Below are 23017 nucleotides of genomic sequence, written 5' to 3' on the forward strand. Positions count from 1 at the left end.
AGGGCAGCAGGCCCCTTGGGAAAGACCCTCCCTCCCCGAGCCCTGCTCGCCCGCCCCCATGCTGGGCTGGGGTGCCTGTGCTGGGGCGCTGCCTCTGGCCACGCTGGCTTCTGCTCACGGCCTCTGGGTGTTCAGGGCAGCCCGCTCCGGTCCTGGGGTGTGTCCCTGCCAAGCAGGTGGGGACCCTGTGCCTGAGCTCCCTGCCCAGGACCTGGAAGGCCCACACCCCACTTCTGGAGAGTTCTTGGTGGGGACAGATGGACAGCGGCCTGCATCCCCTATGGGCTCCGGAATTCCAGGAATAGAGGTGCAGCCTGCCCCTGCTTGCCCAGGACAGTGCCAGTGGGTGGGCCCCAGGAGTGACCTGCCCACCCGGCCCCTGGAAGGGACTGAGGATGTTCTCCCTGGGACGGCCCGGACCCCGCCACAGCAGGAACTTGTAGCGGCTGCGGGCCCTGCAGGCTGGTTTCCAGTCCTGGTCCTCAAGTCTAACAGATCTGGTTCTAGAAGACAGTCCAGTTTAGCTTCTCATGGAGGCTGGCTGTCTTGGGGAGAGGGAGGTGTGCTTCTGCAGAGGGGCTGGCTGTGGCCCCAGGACGTGGCTGTCAGCACAGCTGAGGTGAAGCTCAGCGCCCCCTGCCCCAGCCCTCCTCCGAGGGGCAGCCACGCCCGGGGCCTGCTGGGGGACTGTTCTGCAGGAGGGCGTCCACCCAGACGAAACCACACCCGGGCTTGCAGGGCCTTGTCTAGTCAAGGGGACCACTACAGACCATTCAAACCAGGCTCCCAGAAAACCAGGGAGGCCACACGCTGGAGCCCCCCAGGAGAGCTTTGTGTGGACACAGGAAACGTGATGCCTCCATCTGGGTCCCTAAAAGCACACCCTTGAGCTGTGAGCCTTGGGAACAGGGAGTTTACTGGGGAGGGAGTGAGTCAGCAGGTAGGTTCCCGCTGTGGGCCTTTGGGCTCCACCCCAGCACCGCCTGTGGATCTGGGCCCAACGCCTGCCAAGGGCTGGGAGGGCCTTACTCCCGGGGCTTCCGGGTCTGGAGTCGGTGTTTGCTGTGTGCTGTGCGTGGTGGGCATGATGCCCGGGCCCTTGCAGCTGCTGTGAATGGAGCGGCTGAGCAGCGGGGGCACCAGGCACAAGGACAGGACCCCGGCTGCTGTCACTGCCTCCCCAGGGTGGCCACTGCCCGCTGCCCAGCTGCCAGCCGCCCAGCCACGGCCTGTCTTCTGCCCTCCCCATCACATGGCTGTCTCTCAGCCTTTACCCCTTCCTGCCGGAAGGGGCAGTCGGTGCCCCGCTATCCGGCCTTGGGGGTCTCTGCTCCCCTTGCTCCTGGCCAGTGCTCCTTGCTGCTCCATCCCCCCGCCCACTCAGCATCTCAGCTGGTGTGCTGCCCCCACCCAGGGAGGGCCTGCCCACACCCCTGGAGAGAGCTCTCCACAGTGAGGCCCCCATTCTCACCAGGTGTGGGGGCAGGGTCCTGGGGTGAGTTCTCCGGCCCTCTGGAGGATTCCAGCGTGTGAGTGGGGGTCATTGGAGCCAGCAGGATTGCTACTGTCCCCGGAGTGACAGACCAGCTGCAGCCACATCCAGCACTGTGTCCGGCAGAGACCATGGCCAAGGCTGCCTGAGAACCAGCCTGGGCACGCTGAGCTCACCACCACCTCGTCACTGCTGACCACTGTGGGCTGTGGGGGGCTTCCCCAGGGAGGCCCCAGGGCTTCCATCCTGTCCCCAACAGCTTGCGCCCTGTCTTCAAGGCCCAGGCTGACCTCTCCTCTAGAGGCTGGAGGTGGGTAGACCCAATGGGACGGGGGGGGGGGGAAGGGGGCGTGGGCAGGGGTGAGAAGGCCCTGCAGAGGGTGCCGCCCCACCCCTGCAGCTCCCCAGCTCCTGTCGGAGTTTGTGGGGGCAGTTTCCATGAATCTCTTCCAGAAAATCTCCAGGGAGGTAACACCCAGCCACCTGCACTGGGGGCCCTAGGCTCGCCGTGTGTGGCCAGCTCTCTGTGTACCTGTCCTGGGTCTGCGTTGTGGGGCAGCCCCAGGAGGGTCCTGTGCCGCCCCCTCTGGGTTCTTCAGGCCAAGGTTGGTCTAGGGCCAGCTCCTGCACTGCGGGACCCAGTGCAAGATGACACATATGCCCTCTTGTTCAACAGTCACCAAGAATCTGAGGCCTCTGAGAGCAGAGCGGGAACTGAGCATCGGCAGCTCAGCCTGGGGAGCCGGCCCTGGGCACCTCCAGACACCTCTCAGAAAATGCCTACAATTTGTTTTTTTCTTAGAAAGATGAAGACTGTGTTTAAGATAACTATGCAAATGTTTATCCCCGTGAATTGCTTGTTTACATGTAGACAGGAAATCCCATCATTAAACACAAATCACGGCCTTGGGCCAGCACTTTCTCTCTTTCCCTTGTTAGGTGGCCAAGGTACCTGTGAGTCTCCAGTGCCACATCTCTGGGGGCTGTGGTCCTATTGGGCGTCCCTTCCCCTGCTTCCCCCCCCCCCCCCCAACTCCCACCGAACTGTCACTGCAGAGCCTGCTGTTTCTTCTGGGAGAGGCCCCAGGGCACTCCCGGGGCCTATGATATCCCTGCTCTTCTCCAGGAATCGCTGTCCTTGTCTGGTGACGGCCCTCCAAGCCCAGTAAGAAGGAGCAAGCCCGGGGCGCCTGGGTGGCACAGTCGGTTAAGCGTCCGACTTCAGCCAGGTCACGATCTCGCGGTCCGCGAGTTCGAGCCCCGCGTCAGGCTCTGGGCTGATGGCTCGGAGCCTGGAGCCTGCTTCCGATTCTGTGTCTCCCTCTCTCTCTGCCCCTCCCCCGTTCATGCTCTGTCTCTCTCTGTCCCAAAAATAAATAAAAAACGTTGGAAAAAAAAAAAAAAAAAGAAGGAGCAAGCCAGTGGTTAAAAGCCTGGTCCGAGAAAGGGCTCTGCTACTCACTTGCTGGGTGGTATTGGGTGAGTCACCCAACCTCTCTGTGCCTCAGTTCCCTCAGCTGTGGGATGGATGCCTCGTAGGACGACCTCCCTGGGTCATTGTGAGGATGGAACAAGAAATGCTCACGGACGAAGCCCGGCCCGCAGCCCGCAGCAAGTGCTCCACGGGGGCTGGCCACTAAAGAACGGTGGGCCTGAGGCTCAGGCCACAGGAGGGGCCACGGCAGGGCAGGAGATGGGTCCTCAGGGTCCACTCGGACCCGCCCCCTTGCCTGCCCCTCAGCCCCCAGGCGGCACAGCCTCTCTTGGAGGGACGAGTTTGGTCACAGAGAGAAGGGGAGGCTCCAGAGGCCCAGACTCACCACCCACCAGGCCCCTGACGGATGGGAGTCGAAGCCCCCAGGGACAAAACGAGGGCGTCTGCAGCAACGAGAGGGCACCTGTTTGTCATAAACACACACTAAACCCAGCAGGGTCTCTTCCATTACAGTGAGCCAGAGAGTGAGAGGTCGGCGCTGGCTGGGACACCTTTGCCCTTGGGTTTAGGAAGAAACCGCAGAGCTCACCTTGCGCATCTTGTCCACGGGCTGGGACCTGACGACGTCACAGAAGAGCTGAAAGCCGAGTTCCTCCAGCTGGAACGTGGCCAGGTAGCAGATCACTGGGGGAAACGGGGCCGGTGAGTGGGGCCGCCCCTGGGGTGTCCTCCCCTGCGCCCCCTCGCATTCCGACTTGGGGAATCAGCCAGAGGCCTGACCGGTGCCCGGCAGGTGCCAGGGAGCGGAGCCGAAGGCCCACCACCAGCCGGGCAGGTGACCACGGGCAGGAGCTCCACCTGACGCCGTGTGAAAACGACAAAATGCTGCGAGAGTTCGGACGACGGCTCACATGGGTGAGCGTTCGGGGAGCGTCTGTCAAAACACTTCCACACACGCTCACTGACTTGGCATGTTGGCAGAAATTCTAAAAGTTCCCTGGGTAAAAGGAAAATCACTTTGGATTTCAGTGTGTTGATTTTGAGAGACGGAGTAGCCTTAAGCCAAGCAGGACGTGAACACTCGGGCCGGTGAGGGTCCCTGGGGGGGGCTGTTCACTACACTGGCTGCTGGGCAGGCCAGTGACGTGCTGGTGGCTGTGACACCTGAGCTGAGCGTCGGGGGCACAGGCAGAGCTCAGGGGCCAGCTCCCGACCTGGCATCGGGTCACTAAGTTCGGCTTCCCAGCACCCTGCTGTCCCCAAGCCTTCTCCTTCTGAACAGGGGCTCTGAGGCCTAGTGCAGGGTCTGGGGGCTGAACCAACACCCCCACCCGGAGGCACTGACCACTCTGCCCGCAGTGTTCACCCCGCACCACGGAAGCAGGTGGCCCTCCGGGGCCTGCAGGAGACCAGGCAGAGACAATTCATATTTAATCCCCTGCTGGACAGTCCAGACTGCGGCCACAAGGCTGGCCCTGCCCTATGTCCTCGGGGCTGAGGGGGTCAGGAACTTGGCCAATGAGAAAGGCTCATCATTTCACTCAGGCTGGCCTTTTGGGGGCACTGTCTCTGAAGCAGGCTGTGCCTCCCTCAGGGACCCGAGGCTCTGGACCCCAGCCTGGCTTTTAGTGAGCCCGGAGTCTGTTTGCACGTCTGTAAGGCAGACCCGGTCCAGTCACTCAAGGCAGCCGTGAGGACCCAACGAGTGAGGGGCAGGGAGAGAGCCCGGAAAGCAGCATGCTGCAGAAGCAGGGGCTGGTGTCCAGCACGAGCCTGAGGAGCTCCTGTCTGCGGCCACCTCCCCAGGTCGTCACCACTGTTGTCTGTGCCTTGTGCAGGGGGCAAGGGCAGCGGGCCTGGCCCATAGGGACACCTACCCTCAAAGAGGCTGTAGTCGGCCCGTGGGCAGAGACAGCCGGCCCGCACGTAGAAGGCGTCCACCACCACGGCCAGCAGCTTCTGGTACTCGAGGCACCCAGACAGCACCTCCAGAATGAACGCCTGCTTCTGGGGGCTCAGGGTCTAGGAAAGAAACAGCCCGGGAGGGGGGAGGGGGCCGTGGGCCAGGGCCAGGCACCCGGTCCGTGCTGGGGAAGCGTTCTCTCAGTATACCCCTCCCCAAGCTGTTGGCAGAGTCCACGGCAGTCCGGCGCCCCGACCCTCTGACCCAGCGGGTCCACCCCAGGATGTGGTCCCTCGGGTGCTCCTGGGTAGTGACCACGGGCTGGGGGCAGGGACAGAAATAAACAGGCATGAAAAATGTGTGATTTCACTTGTATGAGGCCCCAGGACCGAGAGAGGATGGTGGGAGCTGGGGGCCGGAGTGGGGGTGGGCAGTTAGCGTTTCACGGGAACGGTTTCTGTTGTGGAGGATGAGAAAGTTCTGGGAAGGAGGGTGGGGACGGCTGCACAACAGTGTGAACGTTCTTAATGCCACAGAGCCGTGCACTTAACAGGGGCTAAGATGCTAAATGTTATGTCACGTGTGTTTTACCACAACGAGAGACAAAACGAGCAAGTTCCTATAAAGGTTTTCAAGTGAATTATTAAAAAAAATAATCCCCCCCCCCAAAAAAAAAGAAAATGGTAAGGAAAACCTGCAAAGTCAGACAGGAATTACCAGTAACCGGAGGGACTGTGTTCTCTCCACGGGCTTCTGCTGGGGACACTGACTTTTCCCCACTTACCCCTTGGACAACTGTGTTGTCACACGTTACTTATTCAAAAAAGTGATTAAGCTTTTGAAAACAAGAAGACTGAAAAAGAACATCTAATGTTGCCAGCACGGCCATGAGAGGGGCTGGTGGGGACCGGTGCCGTTGGGTCTTTCCTGAAAGCAATTTGGAAATGTGTTTCAAGTACCTTGTGCTTCCCGTACCCTTTAATCCAGTAATTACTTCTGGGAATGTGAGGAAACCATCCAAAATACAGGAAATAGCCGCATACAAGAAGTTCAGGGCATTTAAGAAGCAACATTTTCTTAATGTTTTTTTTTTTTTTTCTTTTCCATATCGTCTGCCTTGCTTTTAATCAGCTTGGAATGTTGGCAGTTTCTGGCTGTGTCGGCTGTGTCTGGCTGACCGCAGGAGTCAGTCCTGCAGAAACCGAGAAGTGCCCCAAGTGTCTTTGGGTGTCACCCCTGTGCGGTCCTCTACACCGAAAGACAAGAGGTTTTCCCTCACTGTTCAGCATACACTCCAAGCTTTTCAACTTCAGGGGGAAAAAATCATTGTATGTTTTCCTGTATTGTACATTTTATATTTTTTATTTTAATTTTTTTTATTTTAGAGAGACAGCGAGCATGAGCAGAGAGAGGGGCAAAGGAGAGAGAGGGAGGGAGGGGGAGAGAAGGAGGGAGGGAGAGGGAGAGGGAGAGGGAGAGGGAGAGGGAGAGAGAGAGAGAGAGAGAGAGAGAATCCCAAGCAGGCTCCATGACGATGGTGTGTTGTAAATTTTAGACTATTTCATATACATCACATTAAAACTGCCATATCAAATTTAGTGTATAGATTTTGCAAATAGGATACTGTATGTAACCCCTAACTGTATCTGTAGCGTATACGTAATGTATTTATGCCCAACAAATGTTTTAATTCTTTCTGAAAAGGAAAAGAAAGAAGTTCAGGGCGAAGGAAAATGGTAAGGACCTAAGTGTCAGTGGTGGGGAGTCGCTAGGTCAGACACTCTCTCCCGTCACAGGGAGCAAGGCAGCCATTGAACTCAGTCCCGCAAGATCTCCAGGAGGGACAAGACGGTTAATGCAGCATGAAACCAGAATGCAGACCTCGACCCAAACAGACGCAAAACACTGCAAAACATACTCACCAGTAGTGTCATTAAAACAAAAATATTTTTTTTTGCCCATCTATTAGATAAATTTTGGCAACTCATTGTTTTATTTTCAATGTTTTATTATCAGTGAAGTTTTCATATGTTTACTGGACATTTGTATTTCTTTTTTTTTAATGTTTATTTTTAAAAGAGAGAGAGAGAGACAGAGTGTGAGTGGGGAGGGGCAGAGAGAGTGGGGACAGAGGCTCTGACGTGGGCTGTGTGCTGACAGCAGAGTCTGATGGGCTCAGACTCACAAACCGAAAGATCAGGACCTGAGTGGAAGTCAGATGCTCAGCCCTCTGAGCCACCCAGGTGCCCCCCCTCTTATTTTCATGCGAAGAAAACGACCTGAGGGGTCCTGGACAAGCCACAGGACCTCGGAGAGCCTCTGTCTCTACACCTGCGAGTGTGGATGTTGCCTTGGCAGACGGTGTCATTCCCACGTCCTTCCCGAGGTGCCCCTGAGCCACAGAGGCTGGAAGCCTGAAACCGTGTTCTTCAGTGGGCTATGCCCCCGTGGCTCTGGCACAGTTTGGTTGTGTTAATGAGATGCCCTTACAGGAGAGACAGGAGGTCAAGGGAGATGACGTCCCCCCCCCCCCCGCCCCCCACAGAGGTGACCGCTGTGCAGCAGGGGATTCCCTGGACTTGGGTTCTGAAACCGTCCCCGTGGCTTTGAGCACAGCCTGGCTTCACTAGATCCCTTGCTCCTTCCAGTGCCAGGACTGGGCTCCAGCAATATTCGGATGCCAATACTCCCCTACTGACGCCTCCTCTCCTCACGTGGGAGGGTCTCCGGCCTCCAGCCCAGTCTCTTCAAGGTCTGTGCTCACCCCGGGGGGGCACCGCAACCAGCATCTAGGCTGAAAACGTGCCCTTCCAACCGTGGGTCCCCGGCCCGCCCTCCCTGGACTCCAGAAGTTCTGTCTGCTTCCGTACCCTCCCCCGACTCCGGTGTCTGGCCTCTGGGCTTTGCCCCAACTCCCTGGCCTCCCCATCTCAGCACAACCCCAGAAAGTCTTTGTTGCCTCCCTCTCCCTCGCCTCATGGGTGGGCCGGGGGAACCTCTGCACTCCGGCTTCTCCTCTCGACCTTCCTCTGTTTCCAGCCTGGCCACCAAGTAGTTCTTTTAAAATGGGGATCGGATCATGTCTGTCCTTCTTCAGAGCCTGCCAGAAGAAGTCCTTACAATGGCCAGTGAGGCTCTGTGTGGACTGGTCTGGCTCCCTCGGGGTCCTTACCTAACCCTGTCTCCACTCCAGCCACACTGGCCTCCCTCTGCGTCTCCAGCTTGTAGGATATCCCCTCACGGCCTCCGTGCTAGCTGTTCCCTCTGTTTGCAACACTCTTCCCTGTACACTTGCTCCTTCACTCCCACCAGGTCTTTGCTCAGACGCTACCTGACCCAGGAGGCGTCCCTGACCACCCCCCTAGTCAGACGCTGCCTAGCGCTCTTGCCGAGCTGCACACGCAGGCAGCTGATTCCCTTCCCTGCTACAATGTTACGGTGGTGCTCCAGACAGGGAACAGAATGTCCTGCCTTCCTGGGCAGTTGTGGGGACCCAGGGACATCCCCCCAGTGCAGGCGAGGCACAGAGCAGCATCTCCTTCCAGGGTCAGCTCTGGTCTCACGGTCCTCTGACCCCTGGGCTGTGCGCACAGCGGGCGCGTTCTGTCAGAGGAAGGCCGGGCGCCCGTGCGGGCAGGGCAGAAAGCAATGAGTCAGCAAGCCTGGAGCTGAGGCTGCATGAGTTTGCAGGACGCCTGCTGACAGGCTCTTGCACTTCTGAGGCTCAGACAACAGTGACTCCGCTGCTCATTAATTACGTCTGCGTTTGGGAAGTGTGAGTCTGTATTAATAAGGTCAGAGCCCGGAGCCTGCCGCTCTAAGCCCTGATGCCATCTATCCCCGGGCACGGAGGTCAGGCAGGGCTGCATGGGGCCAAGGGGTCCCGGAGGACACAGAGCTAAGCAGTAAGTGACACCCTGGCCCGTGGGCCAGGCTGGGCCCAGGGCCAGGTCTTTGCCACCAGGGAAGGTCAACCCAGCTGGTCATAGTGGGGAGACTGAGGCCTGGGGCAGTGACCAAGTCCTTCTGGCCAGGCCAGCAGAGGGCTGCTGGGGCTGGGCTGGCCAGGCTTTCTCCAGGAGGAGGTAGGGAGAGAGTTGAATTGCACCGAGGGGGCCCCGGTACCAGAGCTGACCCTTAATTCCAAACCCACCTCAGCCACAGACCACAGAGGGCTGTGGCCGCCCAAGGGCCTCTGAGTGTGGATACCGTTTTGGGCCTTGGTCAAGTTCAGGACTCTGGAGTCCACAGCCCCTGGCCAGCCCCCAGGGAGGGCAGCAAGGCCCTGGATAACAGTTTTGCGGATAGTCTGGGAGGTGGCCGGGCCTGTGAGCCTGCTGACTTTCCACCATCACTGGCTGCCTCCGGCCGGAGCCCCCAGACCCAGTTTGCCAGAGTTCGGGCAGAGCTAGACTGGGGCCTGGGGCAGGAAAGGGGCCTGGTTGTGGATTTAATCAGAACACAGAATGTGTAAGTTGTGTCACAACACCTAGAGGCTCCTGCTAATCAGTGACGTGTTGGCTGAAGTGGGTATTATGCTAAGTGAAACAAGTCAGCCAGAGCAAGGCAGATAACCATGTTTTCACTCATATGTGGCTCTTGAGAAACTTAACAGAAGACCATGGGGGAGGGGAAGGGGAAAAAGAAAAAAAAGTTACAGAGAGGGAGGGAGGCAAACCATAAGAGACTCCTAAATACTGAGAACAAACTGAGGGTTGATGGGGGGTGGGAGGGAGGGGAGGGTGGGTGATGGGCATTGAGGAGGGCACCTGTTGGGATGAGCACTGGGGGTTGTATGGAAACCAATTTGACAATAAATTATGTTAAAAAACAAAAAAAGAAGAGCAGACAAAGGAAACAGGCTGCCTGGTGTCTAATCCCTTCTCCCTTTTTTCCTGCTCAACAGAAAAATGCTATCTCATTGTGGATGGTGGTTTGCTCAGCTAAAACTTTTTCCAGGCCCCTGCTGATGGAGCCATGTAGCAGATGGCTTTAATCAATGAGATCTAATGGCAAATTGCCGGGTGCAGCCTCCAAGGAAGCTCTTAGAAAGTGAGGCAGATTCACCCGGCACGTGCCTTTATGCTGTTTGCCTTTCTCCTTTTCTCTCCTGGGATATGGATGCAATGCTGGAGGCAGGGCAGCCATTTTGTGACTACAAAACAAAGGTACATTGCAAGCATGGCCGAGCAGAGAGGAGGGAAAATACATTCCTAATGGCACCACGGAGCCCCTGAGCCCACCCTGGACTGCCTGTACGTACGCAGACTGCTTCTTATGTGAGCGAAGATACCTCCAATTTCTTTAAGCCATTGCTTTTCTGGATTTTCTCACAGCCAAACACTGTTTCCTAACAGATACAGGTCTGAGAAGATCAGATCGTTCAGAGATAGAAATACATATCGCTTCAAAACTCAGGAGGTAAAATAAATGTTGATTATGTGCACCGACTGCCTTTCCCCACCTATTTCATTGGCAGAGATGAAAACACTTGCTAGCACAATATGTAAGCAAAAGGCTTTGGGGGAACAAACACACCCTGCCCACCAATGAGAGTGCGAGCACGTAGACCCCTCAACTGGCAAGATCTACGGAAACCATGGGGGCCAGCTCCCCCACCGTGGAGAAGCTGCATTTTCTGGGACTTGGCCCGAGGTGTGCCTTCCCAGGTGCAGAGGGACAAGCGGACGGGTCCGTCTCACTGTGGTTCTGATACTGAAAGACTGGAAACGGCCTACAAGCCCATCGACAGGTGATGGTCATGATGGTTATGTCACAGCCAGGCAACAGGATGCTTTCAGCTCTAAGGACAGAACGTGGAAGAGTCCTCATGGTACTTTAAGTGTTACGCACACTTATGTACATTTATGTTATAATGTACTACCATTTTGTAGAAATTAAAAAAAATTTTATGTAAAAATGATACTGTTTTCATATATAAAACATATAATTTAGATGTAATTTTTGCTACAGCTAATATCTATGCAAGAGAGGCCTGGGCCGTCTCTGGAAGGGACCACAGGACACTGCTCTCTGCTTGTCTCCTGGGAGGGCCAGTATGGGAGGTAGACCCCACTGGATACCACCTTGAGCCTTTTGGGTTTGGGATCTTTGATGTCAATAAACCAGGCACTTAAACATATTAACATAAAAAACGTTTCCTGAGCCCAGGAAGCTACTGACTAGGACAGCAAGTTCAAGGCGTTCTGGCCCTTGGCCATACTGCCGCCTTCCAGGCGAGGACATGGGTGGTGATCCAGGGCCCCAGCCCCCCAGTTCCTGCTTTCTCCCTGTTCCTCTGGCAGGGGGTGGGGCGGGCTGGGTGCTCAGCTGGGCCTCTCCTCACCCCCGCTTCACCCTTGTGCTGACTGCCCAGCTGCCCAGCACCACTCCTGCCAGCCCAGTGCTGACCTTTCCATTCCCCTGCCCGCCCTTGCCCATGGTTTGGCCCGGGGCCCAAGGTTCTGGGCACTCAGATCCCACTTGGCCTCCCCGCCCACACAGCGCCTGTCACAGGTCAGGACTCTGCCGTCCCGACTCATTCAAGTCCCTCTGCCTGAGGTGGGGGGGTGCGGTTTGCGGAATCCCTGTTCTCCCAGACCTCCCACCCCTCTGGTTCTATCTCAATGTCAAAGCCAGAGTCTTCTCTGAGGTCTGCTCAGACCTCATGGACTTTGTGGATGCCCCAAGCTGCCTGCTGTGCCCAGTACGCCCCCGCCCTGGTCCTGCAGGCCCAAGCTGACTCTCTGGGAGTCCCTATGCCCCACCTGTTCAGCCTGGTGTCCAGCTGTCATGCTGGCTGGCCACGTGGGTCTCTGGGAGTGCAGGTGGGGGAAGGGGTGGCCAAAGGCAACACCCAGGGAGGGACGTCCAGCAGCATCCCTCTCCCCTACAGGAAACTCTCCAGTCTGCCGTCGTCGTGCTCTAATGAAATGACACTTGTTCCAAAGTGACATTAACTACGGGGGGCAGAGCTGGGAGCACGGGGGAGGCGAGGATTCCTGTCCCTCCCGAGGGCCTGGCCAGGGAGCACAGGAGAACCCAGGCTTTCAGGCCAGCCCAGGTGCTTGCTGGTTCCATCACCCTCACCCCCACTGATCCCTCCCTCCTCTCTCCAGCCCCAGCCAGGCCCTCAGTGCCACTGTCAGGCCGTTCTGGAGACTGGCATCCGCGGAGGCTTGATGCCCACGTCTCAGCACCTACACACCCAGTGGTGATGATGGATCCCTTTCTGATCTACAGATAATCTGCAGAGAGAAAGTCAGCACACTGCCCCCCATCCACAAGTCCTTGTACCTTCCCCACCCTTCGGCCAGGCTTCATCTGAACACCTCAGGCGCCCTCCTCTGCCCCAGAGTCCAGCATTTCGGCAGCAACCCTGAGTGTGCCAGCCTGGCCCCTCCATCCTTGGCCTCTCCCAGGAGGTTCCCTGTCTATACAAATGTCCTGGGGCTACCCTAACAAATTACCACAAACTTGGCCGCTGAAAACAACAGGGATGTAGGCTTTCCGAGTTCTGGAGGACAGAATTCTGAAATTGAGGTGTCGCAAGGTCAGGTCACAGGGAGGGTCCACACCGTGCTTCTCCCCAGCCGCAGGTGGTTGCGGGATCCTGGTGTCCACATCTCATGGATATATCTGTGGTCATGTGGCTTTCTTCGCTGGTCTCTGTGTTGAGATTTCCCTCTCCTTATAAGGATGCTAGTCACTGGATTTCGGGCTCACCCTAAGTCAAGGATGCTCTTATCTCGAGATTCCTAATCATATCTGCAGAGGTGGCATTTCTAAATAAGGTCACATTCACAGGTAACCAGCAGCCAGCACTTGAAGGTATCTTTTTCCAGCCAGGACCCCTGCCCGATGGGCTCGTGTGCTGCGTTGTTTTCTGCCAGGCGGCAGCCTTGAGCCTTGAGTCTAACAAAAGCAGTGGGTTCCTTCAATTTTCTGGACACAAGAGTGTGTTGTCCCCACTGGGTCAGACTTGAGGCGGGCATTGGAAAGGATCTGGGAAGACCAGCGTGTCAGAAAACGCAGTTGCCGGCCTCTCCATCTGACGCGAGCATCCGTGCACACCCCGGCGACGCTGGCCAGATCCCTGGGACTCGGTGCGGTGGGTCTGGGGGCAGAGGCGTGCTGGCCTCCCTCCCCACGGAAACGCACACATAGGGGCATGATGCCATGGCTCACTAAGCGACAACTACCGGCAATAATGTGTTGTCACAGACCCAACTTTCTGTAATGGTTATTACTGAGAAATAAAGATGCTAACCTTGCTGTTTTTGCTGGGCAGTGGGGGAAAGCTTTGGAGGGCGGATGCAGGGGAGCTGAGGGCAGAGCAGAGACACCAAGGGGTCTCCTTGCAAGTGGAAGATGAGAGAAGCTCGGGCGAGGTCTTTCTTTTAGGATGACACCAACAACAGCAGTCATGGCTGATGCGAGCGACCCGAGGAGGGTGGGACAGAGGGAGCTGCCCCGCCAGGCCCTGGAGCAGCCACTGGGGAGGGCCAGGCCCAAGCGGGGTGGGGGAGGGGGCGCTGAGCTGTGCAGGGCGTTTCCGCTTGGGGAAGATAATTGTGGTAGGGCCTGGCCTTGGCTGTTTTCATCATTTCCCCAAATGCTAGGGTCTCAGGGACGAGCTTGAGAGAGGGGTACAGGCTGCTGCCCGGCCCCTGCTGCCAGAGACATGGGTTCCTGAATGAAGCTGGGGAGAAGGGGTTGGGTCAGCGGTCCCAAGCTTTCTCTCGTGGGAGAGTCTCTGGTTTCTGGACCCCTCCAGCCTTTGTGTGCACAGCCCAGGGCCCCAGCCCCTTCTGCAAGGCAGCGACCACTTCAGGTTTTCGGGCCGCTGGACCACAAGGCAGCTGACGAAGGAAGAGCGTTCCCTACCACACCGCAAGGGAAAGGGAGTCCCTCTGTGGCCGGGGGCCCAGCAGAGCCCACGCCTGAGCAGGTCATGGGGGCTAGCCCACATCCCCGGGGGTGGGCACAGTGAATAGCTCACACACGCCTGTTAAGGAAAAGCAATTCCACCTGGCAATTAAGGACAAGCATCCTGTAATTAATGCATTTGCTACAACAGCCCCAGGGGGGCTGGGCCCCTGCAATGCATGATCCCGCTCCCTGGGCACCTACCCACCCCTGGTGGACAGATTGACAGATGCACAGAGAGGCTTCTGAGGGTGGCCGAGCTGACAGGTGGTGCTCCAGCGGCCCTGAGCCGTCCCAGGACGTCAGCCAAGCGGACTCTCTGTATGTGCTTGAAATGGGGTGGGCTGTAGTTGGGGGAGAAAAGAACAAGGACCATCCAGGGGCACGGGGACAAGAGGTGAGTAGCAGGGGGGCGGCGGGTGGGGGGGAAGGTCCCTTATTTCTGCCAGCTGTGGGCCACGAGAAGAAGGAGGTGGGGGCTCCTGTGGACCTCGCTGCCTTGGCCAGCCCCTGCCTCTCTGTCGGAAGCCGGTCAGCTCGCTGGCTGCTCGTGCGTAGCTGCCCTGGGAGGAGGCCACCCTCCAGAGTGGAGGTCAACCCAAGCTCACTCTTCTCTATGTTCAGTTTTGGATGGTACCGTGCAGGCACGTCCTGAGGCACGGTGCCAATATTCCCTTTCACAAGAGTGGTCTGATGCACATTCCAGATGCCAGGGATGCCTCTCGAGGCACAGAGAGGGTCCCTGAAGGCCCCTAGAAACGCTGCAGCCACTATTGTGACCTAGAGTGAAGCTGAGGACATCCAGCCTTCGAATGGCATGGGGCCGTGCCCAGGGCCTCTCCCCAGGGAGGACGGAAAGCAGCTGTCTTCCTAGAAAGTAACTAGCTACATGACAGGTGTCACCAGCATGCCTCCCAGCGAGCCCCGAGCCGCCACTGATCCTACCTGCAGGGCGGTGGACGCGGCCTCCAGGAACTGCTCAGCACTGCCCTTCTTAGCCTTAAATTTGTCCAGTTGCCCAATCACAGTTTCAATGCATTTTCCGTAGTAGGCCATCTTCCCAGGGCAGGACTCTAGAAGCAAACCATTACAGGTCATACCCTCCATGACCTCTGGGCTGTCAGCTCGGCAGGTGGCAAAGGCAGCCGCAGAGGCTTTATCATTAGACGGGACGTCCCCTGGGAGCCTGGGACCTCTCACAGTGAGGCATGTTACAGGGAGACAGGGACCCCAGCTGGGGAAACCCGGGCCCACTTCCCGGACCGAGTCCTTGCAGGACTCTGCCGTCCATGGGCCCAGGCTGGCCCTGAGGAGTCCACCCCAGGCCCCCACCCACCCACAGATCCTGGAGGCTCCCAGGCCTCCCCACGTGGCCCCAAGCCCCACAACTGTGCATGGCTGGGGAGGACGCCTGGGAGGGGTAGGCCTCTGAGCATATCTCAGCCTAGCTGGGGTTCAGTGACTGTTTATACAGAAGGTCTTGCCCAGAGGGGTAGGTGACCTAATCCCAAATGGCTGGGGCAAGAAGAATCCTCAGGTCACCAGGTTCAACACTCCCATTTTATTTATTTATTTAAAATAAAAAAAAAATGTTTATTTATTTTGAGAGAGAGAGAGTGTGTGTGTAAGCAAGGGAGGGTGAGGGAGAGAGAGAGAGAGAGAGAGAGAGAGAGAGAGAGAGAATCCCAAGCAGGCTCTGCACTGTCAGCACAGAGCTCGACATGGGGCTTGAACTCACGAACCGTGAGACCACGACCCAAGCTGAAACCAAGAGTTGGATGCTCAACTGACTGAGCCACTCAGGTGTCCCTCAATGCCCCCATTTTTTTTTTTAACGTTTATTTATTTTTGAGACAGAGAGAGACAGAGCATGAACGGGGGAGGGTCAGAGAGAGGGAGACACAGAATCTGAAACAGGCTCCAGGCTCTGAGCTGTCAGCACAGAGCCCGATGCGGGGCTTGAACTCATGGACCGCGAGATCATGACCCGAGCTGAAGTCGGCTGCTTAACCGACTGAGCCACCCAGGCGCCCCTCAATGCCCCCATTTTAAAGGTGGTGGACCCAACACCCAGAAAGAATGCACAGTTGGTAAGTGGCCAGATCTTGTATGGGCACTGAACTTTCCAGAAACATACTAGCTCCAGGAGACCAGCTTGCCCAGAGCCTCTCTCTGGGAGACCTTGGAAGAGCTGTTTGGGTTGGGGCTGGGACCCTGGGAACTGGTTCTAATAGGTAAGCCCCAAATTGCTTAGAGGGGGGTGGCCAGGCCCATCAGAGGCTCCCTCTCCATGCCCCCGTCTTGTTCCATGCTACTCGAGGTGTGTCTCTGGGCCACCCCACTGCTAGTCTTCTTGGGCACCAGCTGTTGGCAAAGCCAGGCTGCTAGCATCCTGGGGAACAATGCGAGCACCTCTCCTGAACCCCCAACGAGTTGGAATGTATCCAGATAGCAGTCCCCAGACCTAGACCCCCCAGAATGGAGACTGAGTGGAAAAAAAGAAAAGCTGTATACACTGTCACTGGGGTCCCCAGCAAGATGGGCTGTCCCAGCCAGTCCAGCCCATTGGTTGAGTCCCCCCACTGCTTTCAAGAGTGTGAGGGCTAAATGCCACCAGATGCTTCAGAGAGCCTCTGACACACAACTGTGAAGCAGAGGCAAGAGGAGAAGCAGACAGCGGTTAAAACCCAGAAAACGTGCCTCTGTCACCTCCGAGAGATAAGAGAGATGTGGTATCCAAGGAACAAGAACAGTGGAGGAAGACAGAGTCTTGGAAATTAAAATATGGCAGCAGAACTAAAAATACAAATAGAAGAGGTGGAAGGTATAGTTGAGAAAATCTCCCAAGAGAGAATAAAAAGATGAAAACACAAAGTGGGAGAAAAATACCCAGAAAACCAGGGAGCCACTCCAAAAGGCCCAAATGCCCACGAGCAAAGAGAAGAGTCACGGGAGAGAACGTCCCAGGGCTGAAGGATGGGTGGGTCTCCCTGTGGACGGGGCTCTTGAGCGCCTTGAATGCTTTTGTCACCGAGGGAGACAGCAGGTGGCATAGGAGGGGACAGGGGTGCGGACCAGCCTCCTCCCCCAGCAGGGAATGCATCTCCAACCTGGAGAAGGACAGCACAAGCAGAAAGACTAGGCCCTGCACCCCGCCCTGTGGAGGGAGCCCAGAAAGGGGCAGACAAGGGACTGGGAAGCAGGGGCATTTCCAGGAAGGTGACAGCAGGAGGCAGGCCAGGGGCACCAGGGTAGGGGAGCCCTCGCCTGGCGCAGCATCCCGAGCGGGTTTGAGCTGAGCGCTCTGGGAAGGAGGCTTTGACTCCTGCCCTGCTCTGCTGGCTGCACACCTGGGCCCCTGCACCGCCCGGACCTGAGGCCTGACTCGGGTCGCTCAGGCGCCCAGCCCTAGCGGTGCAGGGACAGAAGCGGCACGAGCCTCTCTCGTATGCGACCAGAAGACAGACCTCTTGGAACAGGGAAACGAACTGAAACCGGCTCGAAGCCCTGATGCCGGTGCCGGCCCTGAAGACCAAGCCTCAGGAGTCCGGGTTCGGAGACCAGTCAGTGGTTCCACGAAACGAGAGCACACTTCAGGGGGCAATGGCTGAGACCCACAGAGGACTCAGCGGGGGCTGAGTCCCTATTTCTACATCGGTTCTTGCCCCAAAGTGGGCATGACCATCAGTACTGAGTGAGCTAGCTGCTGGTAGGACCCGGCTGCGGTCACTGCCCCAGGGGCCACCTAGAGTCAGGTGGGCTCAGGCCCAGGAGAAAGGAACTGGCCACCTGCATGCAGGCACTGAAAGCAGTGTGCTCATCCATCTGTCCCTATCTTCACCAGGACCACCTACACCGAGCCCAAACTTTGGCCTTTGCAGGTGCAGGGGTCGGAAGGACGGGTGGTGACGTGGGGCCAGCGCGTGCCAGGTGACCCCCTTTTGACGTGCGGCCAGGTGGCGGCATCGCTGATTGTGAACACACACTGGGCTACTCGTTTCTTCCAGGTCCGCCCCTCAGCAGTGGGACAGGCCACCTGGAGAGCAGGCCACACAGCACCTTTGGGAACAGAAGCAGTCCCCATCTGTGGCTCGAGGGCAGGGGGCTGGCCGGCTTGGCCCCTCCTCTCTCATCTGCCAGGGGCAGGCTGGCTGGACCGTGGGAGCAGGTCCTGACCCTCGGACACAGGCAAGACGAGGTGAGGGCCGCAGCGAGGAGGTCGGCGCCCGAGACAGAGGTGCAGGAGGGGTACAGACGAGGCCTCGCGAGGCTGTGGATGCCGTGCAGTCCTCCTGGCCTGAGTCCCAGGTCTGCTGGGCAGCTGAGGACAAGTGACTTAACTTATCCGAAGGCAGGAAGTCATGACCCCTACAGTCAGGGCCCTGACCTGGCCGCCTCCTCTGGGTGGGTTGCCCTGCTCTGATGTCCCACCCCTGGCGATGGCATTGCTGACCACACAGAGGGACACGAGGTGTCTCTGGGCCAAAAGGTAGCATCGAGGGGTGTGCAATCAGTTCTTTTTTCTTGCTGTGGGAGTCTGTACTGCTAGGACTCCTCCCTAGGGCCTGGCTTGCAGACTGAGTGAATGTCCCTGGAGGAAATATTGGCTCTGGGAGAAGTTCTGGAAAAGATCTATTTCCATAGTTTGCAATCTTTTCCCTAGCGAGATCTGACTTTTCTCAGCCTCATGCAGCTAGTGGACAAAGGGACATTTTAAAGGCCGCAGAAAGTGGGGGCCACCCCCCCAACACTAACCACCCCTCATCTGGCCACAGAAAGTGGGGGCCACCCCCCCCAACACTAACCACCCCTCATCTGGCATTAGAGGCCTCGCTGCATGGGACGGAGCTTGGAAGTCTTGAGGCCACAGGCTGCCCGTGGCCCCTCTGGATGAGCCCCTGTACTTGGTTATTTGTGTTCATGCAAACCCTTTGCCCCGGGTCCCACGTCCGAGAGGCTGTGGGACATTTGCAGGTGAGGATCACCCAGCCCGCCTGCACCAAGTGGCCACAGACCCACTCACCAGGTCTCCCAGGCCTGGCCCTCCGCCTTACCCCCCGGCACAGCCACTGTCCTCCCGGGCAGGTGTTCCAGTGTGGGGGAAAGGCGGGAGGACCCTTTTGGCCTGAGCCTCTGGCAGGTGGGATAGATGGCAGTGCCACTCTCTGAGGTGAGGGAGGTTTGGGGGAGAGTGGCCTCAGGTCAGGGGAGTGTCCTTCCACTAACAGCCATCATTAACAGATCCTCCCAACTCTTGGGGTACCCAGCACGTCCTACCCCTTCGCAGCCTGGGCTCACAGTTCCTGGGGTCCTTCTCCTGCTTCCCGTCCTGTACCCCAGCTCTGTCTTCCCGGGATTCTCACTGGCTCTCAAGCCCCTTCACGTGGATCTCCTGAACCTTGAACACGCCTCTCCTCTCTCCGGTGAGCTCCTAGGCATCCCTTAACACCTGATGCAAATATCAGCACCTGTGGAGCCTGCTTCCTCCTCCCTTAGCTCTTCCCTTCTCCGTGCCTCCTCTGAACTCATCCAAACCTATGTGACGCACCTGACGCAGGACCCTCCTGTGCCACTTCTGCGTCCACAAGCTGGTCTCCAGCAGCTTAACCAGAGCTGGTCTCCAGCCAGTGCCGCAGAGGTGTCTGCGGAGTCAATGACAGGATGCAAACTGCAGAACAGTCAAGCTGAAAGTGTCAGCACAGAGCCCAACACAGGGCTCGAACCCACGAACCGTGAGACCACAGCCTGAGCTCAACCGACTGAGCCCCCCAGGTGCCCCTGTATTAGTGATCTTTTTTAATTCAAGCCTTTGCTTCCACAGATCCTATAGTTCAACAAGTTCGCTTTCATTGTTTCGTTTAATTGGAGAATAATGGATGCCCACGAGATATTTACTAAGCAAGTAAAGGTGGGACAGAACAAACCCCACGCTGAGTTGGGGGGTTGAGGTGGGGGGGTCAGGCTCCCCATCCCAAGGGAGCGCTTCCTGCCTGTGGGAGCCTGAGCCCCAGGCTGGTTCTGCAACCCTCCAAACACCCACTCTGCCAGATTCCCGGTAACATCTCAGGATGAGCCATAACTGGGGGAAAGAGACACCATGTCAACATAGTAAAGCAAAATAGCATTTACACATTCTGAAGCTCACAAGGAAATGAGCACAACTAGTAAAAAGTCTATTTTTACAGAAACAACGTTGAGGATGCAGTCTTTTCGCCCCTCCCCCAACAGGCACTTGGGGGCACTGCCCCGGGATGGGGTTTGGCCCTTGGCCCTACCTTTCTGCATCTGCTCTGAACACAGCTCTGCCTGGAGGAACCAGATACCGGCAGGAAAAGGGTTCCCTCCGGCACCTGCTGTGGGTGGTGAGTGTGGGCGGTCTGCACGTGTTTAGTGGGAGACGTTCCTCAGGCAGGATGACTTCCCTGCCCTCCCTCCTGTCCCGGAGCTGGAACATTCTGAAGAAAGGACGCTCCAAGAGGCCCTTTGGTGATGGCTCAAAGTCCAAGAAGAGCCAGAGAGGCAGCCAAGCCCTGTCCCCAATGCAGAGCGGGCCTGGACAGAACTGGAGGCAACAAATGGCTGAGCCAGGTGGAGGATGCAGAGGGGAGTCTGTGAGGGGCTGTGAGGAGGAGGGGGGTCCCTGGGGAGCCCAGCTGGCTCGAACCATTAGTCCCTGGCAGTCTGGCTCACTACCAGGCCTGAGGGCCCCTGGGGCAGAGGAGACACAGAGCAGCTGCACCAGGAGGGTGGAAATCAGGAAAAGAGACACTTGAGTCCTGCATTCTTACTGAAATTGGCCTGTGAGCTTAGTGGACGTTTTTGGGTAGGAGACAGGCGGTAAAGTCTTCTGATTCTGATACATGCTCTTGGCACCTCAGCTTTGTTCTAATGGGGTAAAACCAGATACATGGGAAGTGGTATTTAATTCCCAAGATTTAACTCCACGAATCAAGACCTGACTGTCTCAAATTTAAGGAAACTTTAAAGGTGGGCTGGACCAAAGCTTCTCTTTTCTTAGCAAATCCTTTATAGACAGAAGTGAGATGACAGGAGATTTAAATTCATCAGACACAAACCAGTTCAACACCCTCAACCACTAGAGAGGCTTCATTTACACAGACACAAAATGTGTGTTAATTAACATAAATTCTTTTCTTGGCTTTTAATTCCGAGTAAAAATCTCCTAAGGATTTTTGCCAAGTCATGCTCTGACGGATTGTGCTTATAGACCCACACAGCAGGTTTTGCTGGTTGCTTTTTAATCTCCACTCTCCCTTTCCTCCTGAATAACAAAACACTGAGTTTTACTTGGGTTTATTGCTGCCTAACTGAAAGATGACATTCCCTGGCCTCCCCAGCAGCGAGATATGCCCTGAAGTACAAGGATGTGAGACTTCTGCAAAGTCTCTCTGAAAGGGAGAGGCTTATACTCTTCTTCTCTTTTCCTTCCTGCTGGCTGGACTCAGGAAGTGATGGCAGGAACTTAGGCAGCCATCCTGGACTGTGAGGAAACATGTTAAAGGTGGCAGAAGAGAAAGCTAGAAGAGTCCACGTCCCTGATGATTTTTTTGTGGCTGTTATACCTTCCAGGACTGGCTCCCCATTGACCTCCTTTATGGAAACATAAATAACCTTGTTTGGGACTCTCTGGTCTTTGGATTTTTCATTACATATAGCTGAACCTAATCTTAATTGATACACCCACTTCTCCGAGGTCAGCCTTCCTCCTGCACACAGTTTCAAACTGGGGAGGATAGGAAGAAAGCCTCTGCACGAGCAATGACAGCCCTAGCCTTGGAGTCAATGAAGGACAGAACCGTGGAGAATAGTCCACTGTCTACAGTGAGTTCTTATGCTAGAAGCACTGGCTGGGGAAGAGCAGGTCTTACGTGTGAAGATTGAGAGTCCATTTGGACACACTGAGTTTGTGGGGATTTGTTAGACATCCATTGGCAAAGAATGGGTAAAGGGGTCTGCAGTCCCAGGGTGATGTTCAGGCTGGACATGTAAGTTTTGGAAACGTCAGGAGAAAATGGGTGTTTACCAGACCATGTGACTGCAGGAAATCACCCAAGGAAGGAGTGGATAGAAGAGTTTCCAAGGTCCGGGGCACCAGGGTGGCTTAGCCGGTTAAGCGTCCAACTTTGGCTCAAGTCATGATCTCATGGCTTGTGAGTTTAAACCCCGCCTTGGGCTCTGTGCCTACAGCTTAGAGCCTGGAGCCTGCTTCTGATTCTGTGTCTTTCCTCTCTCTTTGCCTCCCTCCCTCTCTCTCTCTCTCTCTCTAACATAAATAAACATTAAAAAAAATAAGAAGAAGAATTTCCAAGGACTGAGTCCCGGGGCTTTAGTGTCAGGAGGTTGGGAAGCAGAGGAGGCCCCTGCCCAGAAGACTGAGAAGGAGCAACCACTGGAGTGTGATCTGTTCCAGCCAACTGAGGACGCCGTGTCCGGGAGGAGAGCACTCAGCTGAGCTGCCTGCTGCTAACGGTTCAAGGAGGAGACGGGGCTGAGCTCCAATCATTGGATTTAACAACATCAGGGTCAAGGATGACTTTGATGAAGAACTTGGGAGAGGGAGTTGGGTGAAAGCCCGATCAGAGCGGGCTCAGGAGAGAAAAGGCGAAAAGAATCGGAGATAGGAGGCAATGGGGACGGGGTGGGGTCTGTGTGCTGGCAACCTAAGGGAGCAGAGTGGGTGGCAGCTAGAGGGGAGTGGGCAAGATTAGCCAGGCACTCAGAAGAGAACATGGCCCACCACCAGCACACACGGAAGCCTCAGAAGCTGCCTCTGGGGAGACTCGCACGCACTTCCGCGGACCACTCTAGTCCAGAACCACCCGAGCCCTGAGACCCTGGGCCAACGAGTCTCAGAGAATGAATTCTCTACCAAGGGAGAAGTTACTTCTACCCCCCGCACCCCCAATCTGCACATCTCAGAACACTCAGAGGAGCGGTGGTGGGTGGGGACAGGGAAAGCTCCAAGCTGTTGCGGGAGCGCCACCTGTGATCTGGATCCTCTTCCTACAGATAAGAACACAGCAGCCTCTTTGGGCCTCAGTTTCTTCAGCTGTCAGTGGGAATTTAAAGTGTCTTGTACTCAACACATGTTTTTAGCTCTCTGCTTGCCACATAAACAGGTTCTCAGATTTTGGTGATTATCTTAATGGACCCAAATTAGGGCACCATTGGGGGCAATAGTGAATATGGGTGAATATCTTTTTAAAAAGCACCGTTTATTGTGGCGATTAAAAAAAAA

At 56.4% G+C, this 23017-nt stretch overlaps 1 protein-coding gene across 3 annotated transcripts in view; it reads right to left on the bottom strand.

Annotated features, from left to right (window-relative positions):
• CFAP99 (cilia and flagella associated protein 99) overlaps window positions 1–23017 on the bottom strand; it is a 41356-nt gene that overhangs the window by 17599 nt on the left and 740 nt on the right. For all 3 annotated transcript variants that reach the window (XM_053901773.1, XM_053901771.1, XM_053901772.1), the window contains exons 2-4: window positions 14704–14831; window positions 4805–4949; window positions 3517–3611 (exon numbers count right to left, since the gene is read on the bottom strand). In XM_053901773.1, the coding sequence (XP_053757748.1) occupies window positions 3517–3611; window positions 4805–4949; window positions 14704–14814 (351 nt within the window). In that variant the 5' untranslated portion in view covers window positions 14815–14831. The remainder of the gene's footprint in view (window positions 1–3516; window positions 3612–4804; window positions 4950–14703; window positions 14832–23017) is intronic.

Source organism: Panthera pardus, unplaced genomic scaffold (genome assembly GCF_024362965.1).
Source record: "Panthera pardus isolate Hobbes unplaced genomic scaffold, ASM2436296v1 HiC_scaffold_13, whole genome shotgun sequence".
Taxonomy (NCBI): Eukaryota; Metazoa; Chordata; class Mammalia; order Carnivora; family Felidae; genus Panthera; species Panthera pardus.